Here is a 13,915-nt window from a genome sequence, read left to right as displayed (position 1 = left end):
TAAAAAGTTACTAATGCAGTCTCAGCCATCTAGTACGAAATATACTGAAGACATTCCCCTTGATCCACCCTTCGATTTGAGGAATCCATTTACCAGCATTGCCCCACTTCAAGATAATAAGATGGAGGCTATTTTTCCCAATATGGAGGAGTACAATCTCCCTGACAGCGTGAAAACACCCTCTTATAATTTCTTGACAGGGTATGTTAATGCCTTTAAAAATGGATCAATTCCTTAATCGAAGGACGGCCAACAATCCAGTAAGTGAAATACCAAGCCTACAAGACTTATGGCATTTTTCTTTTCTGGCTAAGCCAAATAAAACCCTGTTTTCATCGACCTTGAACAAAATGAGTGTGAATCCAGATAGCCCTCAAATCTCCCAACTTCAGCCTTGAGGCAAAGGATGCACACCCTGGGTATTGAACTCACAATGTCCTTCGACTTGCATGGTTGAAACCGACACACCTAGCCAGGTGTGTGGAGCCCTTGGGGCTAAGAAACCACGTTCAATTAACTTGTAGAAAGGAGCATGCATATCATACCAGGAACGTGCTACATGGTTGCAATGTCACCCTCTCTCTTAATTGTGATGGATCATCGTAGCCTTGCCATGAATGTTGGAATCCTAGGAGGATTAACGCTAATCTTTTTCCTGTCCTTGGTGCTACAAAAGTACTAGTTTCATGAAATCCCAACAGGTTCTCATAAGAAGAAAGACCCGAGAGCTCGCCAAGTCCAATTTCCGAGCTGAGCCAAACAGCAGAGCTGCTCAGACGTGATTGATATCCATCTCTCTGTAGTTTTCCAGGCGCTCAAGTCAGAACACCATTATCTGTGAATTCAGGTACTTCATGATTAGTTCAGCTAGCTCAACCTTTATTGCTTGTGTTGCTCATGAATCTGGTTTCATGACGAGAAAAAAAAATAAAATCCATTAGGTATTGATCGGGTTTTGGCCGTCACATGGCATAAAACCTCAAGGCACCCCCTCACCCACCAGGGACCCTGCTGCTTTGGCCTTGTGGCAAGGGATGCACACCCCGAGTGTCAAACTCACGACATTCTTCAACTTGAATGTCTTAAACTGACCCACCTAATCAGATGTGTAGAACCCTTTGGGCTACTGCAACTTGAATGACTAAAAACTACCTCTTTTCATGCTTTGCAACTTTGTAAAAAGCTTGCTTTCAAAGAATAAAAAGCTTCCTTTTATCCATCTGCAATGGAGATTTCTTGAGGTTGGAAATGTACTTTATATAAAAATAACTTTTCATCCCATGAAACCGAGACATGCCAATAAGCCAGAATGTACTCTCAACTAACCAAAGATTAAAACGTTAGGCTATTTGAATAGCCATAGCCTTGTTATATATATAGGTTTCTCCTAACTGTCCATATACTGTGGACAGTGCTGATTTTCAATGTTCCAAGCCATGTTTGGAAAATCTGGCTGTACAGATATGTTCAGGATGTTTTATTGGGTAGGAATCGACTGTAGAATCAATTATGATTTAATAAATCTTTAAATTTATGAAAATTATGAGCCGCAGATTTGTGAAGCATTATAAAAACCTGCTTACATACCACAATCAGATGATCTAAAAGCCTATTTCTACTAATCGTACCATGTAGATCACATCTATAAGGCTAGATTCCAAAAAAAAGAATTCAAAGTTGAAAATTAAGACTGTCTAAACCTTCTTACCGGTAAGAGGAACCAGTCACTCATATATATATATAAATATTTATAAAGTTTTAGATACCTCTGGCAAGGCAAACTGGAATATGTTTACCAGCAAAACATGTTTGCTGGTAATGAACTAGGCATTTCCGACGTTTTTTTCCGCAAATCTAATCCTGCAGATGCATTCAGTGTGGTCCATTTGCTAGAAATCGACTGTTGAATCATCATAATCAGATAAAAAAATGCGATTTTTATGCTTGAATATTTACAAAAATTCTGAGTCGTTGAATTTCAAGCCTTAAAAGATCTTTGTTATACATCATAATCGGATGATCCAAGAGTCTCTTTTTATAAAACCAAGCATCTAGATCAAATTCGTATGATGAAATTTTAGAAAAAAAAAACCTATGAAAATCACAGTTCATACCAGCAAACATGTTTTGCAGGTAAACATATTCCAGTTACCCCCTCTGGCAAAAAGAAAACTCAGTGGACACGATAGCTGCATGGTCCAAGTCACCAGCATAGTAAACTAAGAGTGACCTTATAGATCCATGAATCTCTGGTCTGATACCCCTTCGAATCTGACATGAGCCTCACACAGGATTTTGATCTGCATGTTTGTCAATCTCTGTTGACATCTGTGGCATTCAAACACACCCTATGGGATCTTGAGTTCAAAAGCCAAACTAGACCAGAAATCTCACAACACAGGATTCCAATAACAAGTGACTAAGCTCTTCCATTTTTCTTTTTTCACATAAATATGTGTCTGTTCATTCCACAATATAATGAAGTCTTGGATGACAGAGCTCCATCCTAGCCAAAAGGTCTTGGTTCAACTCCCATGGGAATCCCTTGGCCTCACTTAGGGAAAAAAAGAATACAAACAAAAAAAAAACACCACTATGGGGAAACTGCCTGAAAAGAAAATTCATATTTGTATCACTGGTGTCTGATATAAATGAGGAGGCATAGAAGTAAATGGGACCAACACTTTCCTCATATTACCAGTATAGAAGTGACTATGAGGCTCATGCTAATTTCGAGCAGACGTCCCACTGCTCAAGAATGGGATAGATTATACACATTAGACAGTCTGGCTCCAACATTAACAAAAATAACTGTGATTAGAAATCCAAGCATATTTCGTTACATAAGATGCATTCCCAAAATGAATGAAGAGATTGAATTACAAGCATTATATGATACAATGCCAATCGGTAAGCAAACTAATTATAATAAATCACCTCAAAAGAATGGGCATTCATTTGTATCCAACAAGGACACATCTGCAATTGTTAACATTGGGTCAAGATCTCAGCACCATTTTCTGTGATAAGTATTGTGTGCTCAAACTGTGCAGACAAACTGCCATCTTCGGTGACAACAGTCCAATTATCACTCCACATTACAGGATTAATGCTACCCATAGTCAGCATGGGCTCTGTAGAAATGACAAATGAGAAACCCTAGATGTCAACATGAAACCAACTTTACCATCTTAAGAAAATTCAACATGCATTTCATGCACTCAGGGTAATGGTAAATGTGTTGCTGGCATTCTCAATCAGTTAAAAGGATCAAAATAGAATAAATTTATCATATCTAAAAGAATTCCTATAGCATTTGGAGGGGTAACTGAGTAATTTATTCATCGCACTGTCATGACAACAAAAGCTGATGTATTTACTTTATTATCTGAAGTCTGAACCAAAACTTGTTTGGTTTGCCAAAACCACAACAAAAGATGCATGAAACCTGTGAAGCACTATATATATATATATATTAAGGTTGTATGTATCATACCGTATTGTATGATATGGTCGATACACCTTCGGTGCACCTTTAAAAGGGTCGACTCTAGGGGTGTCAACGGGCCTGGTTTACCCGAACCCGACCCGAACCAAACCCTATAGGGTCCGAGTATGGTGATAAATAAGAAGACCCGATTAAGACACGGGTCCGAACCCAAAGGTCTGATTAATACATGGACCCAGGTATAGTTTGTGAAATTTAATACCAGACCCGAACCCGACCCACAAATTTTCAATGTAAAAATGATAAAAAATATGGGTTTACCCAAAGTTACCGGAAGCTTCTTAGCCGGAAACTCGCTTCGGAAGCACGATACTCCTCACTTCCGAAACTTCATGGGAATCTCGATTCTCCCACGCTTCTTCTATGCTTCCCACATGCATGGTTTATGCTGTAATGAAATATGCGGAAAAGCAAAGAGTGCACTAAGCACTTACAACATCTACTAATGAACAAACAAAGAAGGGCTAATACCCAAACCCACAAGAGACAACACAACATAAAAATATAAATGCCTCTTATTGAAAGAGAGAGAGCTCTCAAGTGTGAGGAATACAAGAGGGGTTCACCCCTATTTATACACAAGAGAAGGAGAGGGAGAGGGCCAAGAGGCCTTAAAAGGAGAGCCACCTAGGGGGCTCCCCATGTAGTCGTTGGGAGCCCCCAACGGTCACAAATGTGACCGTTGGGGGCCCCATCGACTACATGGTGGGGCCCCTTTTGTGTGAGCAAAAAACAAAAAATAAAAAAATAGATTTATAAAGAGAAAAATAAAATAAGAAAAACAAGTACCCCTATCGGGTACTTGTGAAATGACAAAAATACCCCTATCGGGTATTATATATATATATATATATATATATATATATATATATATATATATATATATATATATATATATGAATTACATATATTTTAACACCCTCCCTCAAGCTTTACGGGGATATAACCGAAAGCTTGTTAAGGAAAAACAAAACCCGAGGAGCCGCAAGAGCCTTAGTGAAGAAGTCCGCCAACTGGTACTCTGATGTGACGTAGGGCAGTGCTATAGTTCCTCTTAGGTATTCATCCCGAACGTAATGGCAGTCCATCTCAATATGTTTAGTACGCTCATGGAAGGTGTGATTGCTTGCAATATAGATTGCGCTTTTGTTGTCACAACACATCTTCGAAGGAGTAGAGATGACAATGCCCATATCACTGAGGAGGCTTCTTAGTCACACAAGTTCCATGGTTGTAGTGGCCATAGCACGATATTCTGCTTCCGTCGAGGACAATGATACTTTGTGTTGCTTCTTGCATCTCCACGAAATCATAGAGTCACCTAAGAAAACACAAAAACCGGTAGTTGAGACTCGGTCATTGGGATTTCCTCCCCAATCTGCATCAGTATAAGCAATTAAGTCAAGTGACGAGGCAGAAGAAAGAAAAACTCCCTTAGTTATGGTATTTTTGATATATATGACGATCCTTAAGACTGCACTCATGTGCACAGTTGTAGGTGCATGTTGAAACTGACTGACAGAGTGGACGGCATGAGCTATGTCTGGCCGTGTGATGGATAGGTAGGTTAGAGACCCAACAAGTTGCCGGTAGGGAGTAGGATCCTCGAGAAGTGTTCCATCTTCCAACCTTAATTTTGCATTGATGACTTCTGGGGTTTCTGTCTTCTTATCATCGGAGATACCCGATTTGGAACAGATGTCAACAGCAAGTTTCATCTGAGAGAGAATGTACCCTCGAGGAGAGTACGCCACTTCAATTCCTAAAAAATATCTTAAGAAACCAAGGTCAGACATATCAAAATTTTCTTTCAAAACCTTTTTAATATCCTTAATGACTTGCTCATCACTTCCTGTGATGATCATATCATCAAAATAAAGTAGTAAAATAACTACTGAAGACCCTGCACTTTTCACAAACAAATCAGTGTCAGTATAACATGAACGAAAATTCAAACTTGTCATTACATTACTAAATCTATCATGCCAAGCCTTTGGAGCTTGTTTTAAACCATATAATGCCTTTTTAAGTTTAAGAATTTTATTTTTACCAATACATACTCCTGGTGGGGGATCCATGTAAACTTCTTCATTTAATTCGCCATTTAGAAATGCATTCTTAACATCGAGTTGATAGATAGGCCATTTCTTCACAGACGCAATAGCAATAAGAGTCCTAACACTAGTCATTCTAGCAACAGGTGCGAAGGTTTCTTCATAATCTATACCATATTCCTGAGCATATCCTTTAGCTACTAACCGTGCTTTATAACGTTCTAATGAACCATCACTCTTGGTTTTAATTTTGAAGACCCATCTACATCCTATTGATTTCTTTCCAATGGGTAACGAAGTTATTTCCCAAGTTTTAGCTTTTTCAAGGGCACTAAGCTCTAAGTTCATGGCTTCAACCCATTGGGGAATATTTTTGGCCTCATTATAGTGTGAAGGTTCATGAAATGAATGCAACGCAATTAGACATGCTCTATATCTAGGAGTTAGGGACTCATAGGAAACAAACCTATTTGGAGGATTGGAGATCCGACTGGATCTCCTTAAAGATGTTTCTTCAATGTCGGATCCTTGAGAGCATTTTTCTAAGGCACTTATCTGAGTTTGTTGACCACGCCTAACATATGTTTGGATTGGTCTATTATTCTCATCTATAGCATTATCAAGAGGAATTTCCTCTAGGTCATTCAAAGACTCATTAGAGATTTCCTCTTCTTGAGGAGTCTCATCTTCTTGAGATAGAAGATCAAATAAAAAAGTATATTCACTTTCGTCAATATCTTTAGTTTTCACAAAACCATTTTCATTTTCCAAAAATGTTACATCTTTGGATACATAGAGTTTGTTATTTTTCAAGTCAAAACATCTAAAACCCTTTTGATTTTCTCCATAACCCAAGAAAACACATTCAATAGCTTTAGGAGATAATTTGTCCCGTTTATGATTAAGAACAAAACATTTACATCCAAAAACTCTTAATCTATTGAAGTCTGGTGTTCTTTCAAATAGTTTTTCGTATGGAGATGTATTTTGTAAGGAAGAAGATATCATTCTATTTATTAAATAAGTTGAGGTTAAGGCCGCTTCGGCCCAAAAATTCTTTGGAATTTCTTTGGAAATAAGGAGTGTCCTAGTGGTTTCCATGATATGTCTATGCTTTCTTTCGGCCAAGCCGTTTTGTTGGGGAGTCCTAGGACATGATCTTTGATGACAAATTCCATTTACTTCTAAATAGTTTTGAAATTCATTTGATAAATATTCTCCACCCGAATCGGATCTAAGAGTAGAGATATTACTTGAAAATTGATTTTTAACTATCATATGAAATTTTTTGAAAAAATCAAAGACTTCGGATTTTAAATTGAGAAAGTAGATCCATACATACCTAGTGTAGTCATCGATGAAAGTGACATAATAGGAGTACCCTCCTTTAGACATGACGGGGGAAGGACCCCAAACATCCGAATGGACTAACTCAAAAGGTCTTTTGGACACAAAAGTTCGGTTTGGAAAAGGAGTAGATTTCATTTTGCCAAAAATACAATTCTTACAAACAAAATGTTTCTCATTACAAAATTTCTTTCCAAATGGAAAGGAGTACATTTTTGAGAAACTTGGATGTCCAAGTCTTTGATGCCAAATATCAATATTTTTATCTTGGACATGGTTACAAAAAGAGTTCATGGGGAGTTTCAAGTTGCTCATGTAATAGAGATCTCCCCTTCTATGGCCTTGCCCAATCAGCTTCCCGGACCGGAGATCCTGTATAGAGCAATCCTTAGTTGAGAAGGAGATTTTACATCCATGATCGCATATTTGAGCAACAGAGAGGAGATTTAAATTAAGTTGAGGTACAACTCTTACGTTTGGCACAAAGAAGTCTTTTGAAAAGTTTAAGGTTCCAAAACTTTTTACTTGTAAAGATGTACCATCGGCAGTTGAAACATAGGAGTTTTTATAATTATTACATAAATCGGAAAGCTCATTTTCAAGGGGGGTCATATGAAAGGAAGCTCCAGAGTCAAGGATCCAAGACGACATACCTGGAGGAGAGGAGGAAGCTATGGTGGTACCCGAAGTTGATGGAATCTTGAGTAGAGTTTGTAGTGCCTCCGATAGTTGAGCAAGAGAAAAAGAGTCTGTTCCTTTGATTGCTTCCTCTTTCTTTTGAGTAGCTTCTTCAACGGAAGCAACTTTATTTTTTGGTGCTTCATTCAACTTAGGGCAATTAGGTCTTATATGACCCGGTTCTTGACAATGATGGCAAATGGCTTTTCTATAGTTGCCATTATAGTTATTTTGCCTTCCAAAATGTGGAGGTTTGTAGGTTTTCATATGGTTGCCGGGTTTTGATACGGCCAAGACATCATTTCCTCCTTTAATCATGCCAAGACGGGTTTCTTCTTGGCATATTTCGGCTATGGCATCTTCCAAGGGAAGAGGCTTTGATCTATGTAGGAGGGAGGATCTAACTTGTTCATATTCGGGCCTAAGCCCATGTAAGAATTGGAAAAAATGTTCTTTTTCCATTTGTTCTCTCCTTAATTCCACATCTATACTAGAAACCCATTTTGGTTCTAGTAAGGATAGCTCATCCCATAGAGGGCCAAGAGTGCTAAAGTAGTCCCTAACACTCATTTCACCTTGCTTGATAGTCCGGATTTTTTCTTGAAGAAAGAATTGACGAGCAAGGTCTTTTTGTGTAAACATACCTTTCATGAAGAACCAGCTTCATTTGCCATCCAAAATTTGGCAATGTTGGCGCAAATCTTGAGCTCCACATTGTTCATGAACCAAGCAAGAATCTTGGCATTCTTACTTTCCCATTCTTCTATTTTAGATTGGTGATCTTCAATGGCCTTAATGCGGGCATCTCCTTCAAGAGCTTTTTCTTGATCGCCTTCCATCTTAGTTAGTTGGAGTTGTGGTTCCGGAATGGTGCCCATAACGTATCCCCAAAGCTTTTTCCCTTTGAGGTTGTTTTCCATGGCGGCGGCCCACATCATGTAGTTGGAGCCATTGAGCTTGAAGGAGAGATCAATCTTTTGTTCTCCTTCCATAATAACCACTCACAAGAGGATACCAAGGAGAGAGAGAAACAAAAAAAACAAATATAGCTACACCACTAGCTATATTAAGAAGAAGAGCATACACAAGGCTCTGATACCATGTAATGAAATATGCGGAAAAGCAAAGAGTGCACTAAGCACTTACAACATCTACTAATGAACAAACAAAGAAGGGTTAATACCCAAACCCACAAGAGACAACACAACATAAAAATATAAATGCCTCTTATTGAAAGAGAGAGAGCTCTCAAGTGTGAGGAATACAAGAGGGGTTCACCCCTATTTATACACAAGAGAAGGAGAGGGCCAAGAGGCCTTAAAAGGAGAGCCACCTAGGGGGCTCCCCATGTAGTCGTTGGGAGACCCCAACGGTCACAAATGTGACCGTTGGGGGCCCCATTGACTACATGGTGGGGCCCCTTTTGTGTGAGCAAAAAACAAAAAATAAAAAAATAGATTTATAAAGAGAAAAATAAAATAAGAAAAACAAGTACCCCTATCGGGTACTTGTGAAATGACAAAAATACCCCTATCGGGTATTATATATATAAAAATATATATATATATATATATATATATATATATATATATGAATTACATATATTTTAACATATGCTTCCTATATGCTTTTCTCACATTTCTTTTCATGTTTTTCATGTATTTTCTCTCACACTTAAACTCAATTCTCATGTACTTTCTCTAAATTGGTAACCGTCATTGTTAGATTTTAACAAAAATTTAACTCTTTTATTGAAAAATCATGAAATATAAGAATAATCAATTTTATTTTAGTTTTTATTTGCTTCTTGTTTGATTCCTATTCAATTACCATATTGCTTCATCTTTTGTTCCTATTTCGCTTTCAAATTGATACCTCGCTTCCCGCTACATATAAATTTTAAAATACCTCGCTTCCGCTTCCCGTATTGTTTCCTGCTTCCTCTTCCTAGTTTGGCAACCTTGGTTTTACCAGGTTTGGTTCATGTAGTTCTTATCAGGTCTGGGTATGGTTTTTCTTATAGTGGACCCAATTAGACCTAGGTCCAGACCCGATACCATACCCAAAAATCTGGTCCAAGTCTAGTTTCACCTAGATCCGAACCCAACCCAACCAGTTGACACCCCTAGCCGACTCCCTCATTTGTGTAGAGGCCATTAGAGGGGTATTCATGCAACCTAGGAGTCGTGATTGCGATTTGGGAGCCAATCTGTGCGCAAGGAAGAGGATTTTTGCGGTTTGCTCAAGAGTGCATTTTCACCCAATTTTCACTTAAGTGAGATAAAATAAAAAATCTTAGTTCTTTATTTCATTTGTTTATGATTAAAGTTGGAGGGTAAACTCCTTTCTTTTTTGATGTTTTTACAAGATATTACTATACATTTAGTTTTTTTGCCCTTAATCCTATTTTTTGTGCCTTCAGAACTCAAAGTTTGTCCCTAAGTAAGTTATTGAGCATTGTTTCACATTTTTGTAGTGATTAAATTTACTAATCCGTGCTCTAGGAGGTCGATGAAGGGTGTAGGTCATGGAGCAAAGGATCCTACATTGAAATATATATTGTACACCAATTGACTTGGATATGTGTTTCAAAGGAATAATGAAATGTAACTTTTATGGTTTTGTAATGCATGGAGGATTATATAGATTTAAATGTCATGTTGTAATACATAACTCTATCATGAAATTGTGAAAGTATCTTCAACAAGATACTATGATCAAGACCTTAATATTCTTGATGATAGAACACGTGCATTCATGCCCGAAAAGAACTCTTAGAATACTTGTGCACAAAGGCACAATCCACTAAATCTCACAAATGCTCAAAAGCATAAAAAATAGGAAAACTTTATTAATCACTTGGGCTTTGACCCAAAGCCATAAGAATACAAAGGGGGGAATGCCCCTATTTATACAAAATGAGGAGGACCTTGGAGGGGGCCAACTCATAGACGTTGGAGCCCCTTCAACGGTCACAATTGTGACCGTTGGAAGGGGCCCAACATCTATGAGAGTGGCCCCCCCAAGAAACATTTGACTTTAGTCAAAAGAAAAGAAAAAAAAAAGAAGAAAAGGAAAAACTAAAAAGCAAAAATACAAGCATATTCGTAAAATGAATATGTGCAAGATTTGAGAAATGACTAAACTACCCCTACGGCTAATAATAAAGAAATATATTATATATATATAATTAGGTAGATACATATACATATATATCATATATGTATATGTATCACCTTTTATATATATATATATAATATATATAAGATTACAATGATACATAATTTAACACCCCCCATTAAACTTAGGGCAAGATTACCGAAAGTTTGCCAAGGAGAAAGTTGAATCGCGGAGCACACAAAGCTTTGGTGAAGAAATCTGCCAACTGATATTCCAAAGTGACATATGGAAGATCAATGACTCCTTTCAGATAGGCTTTTGAACATAGTGACAGTCCATTTAAATGTGCTTAATCCGCTTGTGAAAAGTATGATTTTTGGCAATATAAATTACACTCTTGTTGTCACAACATAGCTTAGTGGACCCTTCTATTGTGATCCCCATGTCTTCTAGTAATTGATGAATCCATACGATTTTCATGGTAGTAGTTGCCATGGCACGATATTCAGCTTCAGTTGAGGATAGAGACACTTTCTGCTGCTTCTTGCATTTCCATGAAATCAACGAGTCTCTTAAAAACACACAAAAACTAGTGGTTGAGTGACAGTTATTTGGGTCACTTCCCTAATCAGAGTCAGTATAAGCAATTCGTTTTAATTCAGAAGAAGAGGATAAGAATACTCCCTTATTTAGTGTACCCCTTATGTATCGTACGACCCGCAAGATGACACTCATGTGAACCGATGTTTATGCATATTGAAACTGATTTGCAGTATGAATTGCATGAGAAATATCTGGTCTAGTACTACTCAAATACATCAATAATCCCACAAGCTGTCTGTAAGGAGTGAGATCAAAGAGAATAATACCATCATCAATCTTCATCTTGGTTCCCACTATAGCAGGAGTTTCACAAACCTTATCATCTGTAATACCTGACCTGTCAATAATCTCAGAGGCAAGTTTTGTTTAAGATAAAAAATACACTCTATGAGAGTATGCTATTTCAAACAACAACAACAACAACTACGCCTTCATCCCAAAACAATTGGGGTCGGCGATATGAACCAAAAAAGAAAATCATTCTGGGTCTTCCACATGAATCCTTCTCCTCCAATCATTTCTATCCAATGCCATGTCCTTGGTGAGGTTCAAAGCATTCATATCCTTTCCTATCATCTCCATCCAAGTCTTCTTAGGCTAAACTTGACCTCTTTTAACTAATATATTTTCCCATTTCTTCATCCTTCTAACTGGAGCATCATTAAGCCTTCGCCGAATATGTCCAAACCACCATAAACGATTCTCTCTCATCTTATTTTCAATGGATGCAATGCCTACCTTCTTACGTATCTCCTCGTTTCGAATCTTATCTTTTATTGTATTTCCACACATCCATCTAAGCATACGCATCTCAGCTACACTCATTTTTTGAATATGATGTCTCTTGGCAGCCCAACATTCTGTACCATATAGTAAAGCGGGCCTAATTGTCATCCTATAAAACTTTCCCTTCAACCGCAATGGCATTCTACGATTGCACAACACTCCAGTTGCACTTTTCCATTTCATCCACCCAACCTTTATCCTATGATTTACATCTCCATCAATTTCTCCATACTTTTGAATGATAGATCCCAAATATTTGAAACAGTCATCCACCGATATTTCTTGCTCATCAAGCTTCACTACACTCCCATCACTACTTCGTTGCTTACTAAACCGACATTCCATATATTCTGTCTTACTCTTACTCAACTTAAAACCTCTTGCTTCCAATGTCTGTCTCCATAATTCTAACTTAGCATTAACCCCAACTCTAGACTCATCAATCAAAGCAATATCGTCAGCAAACAACATACACCACGACACATTTTCTTGAATTGATCTCGTAAGCTCATCCATCACTATAGCAAATAGAAAAGGGCTTAATGCAAATCCTTGATGTAACCCAACCATTACAGGAAAATTGGTTGTCACCCCTCCACAAGTGCGGGCATTTGTTACTAATGTACTTGAGAGAAACACCTTTCTTCATCATTGTCCACCAGAGAACATCCTTAGGTACTCTATCGTATGCCTTCTCCAAATCAATAAAAACCATATGCAAATCTTTGTTCCTCTCTCTATATCTCTCAATAAGTTGTCTAAGAAGATGTATAGCTTCCATAGTTGATCTTACAGGAATAAAACCAAATTGATTCTCCGATATCATGGCAACCTTCCTCAACCTATACTCAATCACCCTCTCCCAAAGTTTCATAGTATGACTCATGAGTTTTATACCACGATAGTTTGTGCAATCTTGTATATCACCCTTATTCTTATATAGAGGTATTCTTCCTCCACTCATTAGGCATCTTATTTGTCCGCCAAATCTTGTTAAAAAGATTTGTCAACCATTCTAAACCTTTCTCACACAAGCATTTTCAAGACTCGATAGGTATACCATCAGGGCCAACTGCCCTTCTTGATTTCATTTTCTTCAAAGCCTCTGCAATTTCTTTCTTTTGAATCTTGCTCATGAAGTCACGATTCATCTCATGAAAAGGAATGGAGAAGTCTCTAAGATCCTGAGCATGACTTTTATTAAATAGCTTATCAAAATAATCTTTCCATTTCTTCTTAATCTCCTCATCTTTGACTAAAACCCTTTGCGTTTCATCTTTGATACATCTAACCATACTCAGATCCATCGATTTCCTATGTCTCATCTTTGCAAGCCTATAAATATCCTTCACCCCCTCTTTGGTATCCAACTTGTTATAAACCTCTTTATAACCCTTATTCCTCGCGTTTCAAACTACTTTTTTAGCTTTCTTCTTTGCTATCATATACTTCTCCAAATTCTCATTATCACGACTTTTACTTAGATTTCTATAACACTCTCTTTTAACCTTACTAGCTAATTTGACATCCTCGTTCCACCATGATGTATCCTTACCTAGCGGTGCACCACCTTTAGACTCACTCAATACTTCCTTAGTCACCTTTCTCATGCCACCCGCTATCTTATTCCACATTGATTCTGAATCCTCCTCGAAACACCAATCAGCTTCCTTAACTACCTGTTGTACAAACATTCCTTGTTTAACTCATTTCAGTGCTCACCACTTAATTCTAGGATCTATCTTATGTCTATCCCTTTTGCGGCATTTTCTAATTCTAAGATCTAAAATTAAGACTCTATGTTGTGTAGCTACACTTT

The 13,915-nt window shown here is 37.7% G+C and overlaps 1 protein-coding gene across 3 annotated transcripts in view; it reads right to left on the bottom strand.

Annotated features, from left to right (window-relative positions):
* Nucleotides 1-2,798: 2,798 nt before the first annotated feature.
* The window catches only part of LOC149846802 (methionine aminopeptidase 1D, chloroplastic/mitochondrial-like), a 159,869-nt gene continuing 148,752 nt past the window's right edge, over nt 2,799-13,915 (bottom strand). For all 3 annotated transcript variants that reach the window (XM_089996584.1, XM_089996585.1, XM_089996586.1), the window contains exon 10: nt 2,799-3,134. In XM_089996584.1, the coding sequence (XP_089852710.1) occupies nt 2,989-3,134 (146 nt within the window). In that variant the 3' untranslated portion in view covers nt 2,799-2,988. The remainder of the gene's footprint in view (nt 3,135-13,915) is intronic.

This window comes from Nuphar pumila, chromosome 2 (genome assembly GCF_984573655.1).
Source record: "Nuphar pumila chromosome 2, dmNupPumi1.hap1.1, whole genome shotgun sequence".
NCBI lineage: Eukaryota > Viridiplantae > Streptophyta > Magnoliopsida > Nymphaeales > Nymphaeaceae > Nuphar > Nuphar pumila.
The sequence above is the reverse complement of the archived record's forward strand: the minus strand, read 5'-3'. Positions and strand labels throughout refer to the sequence as shown.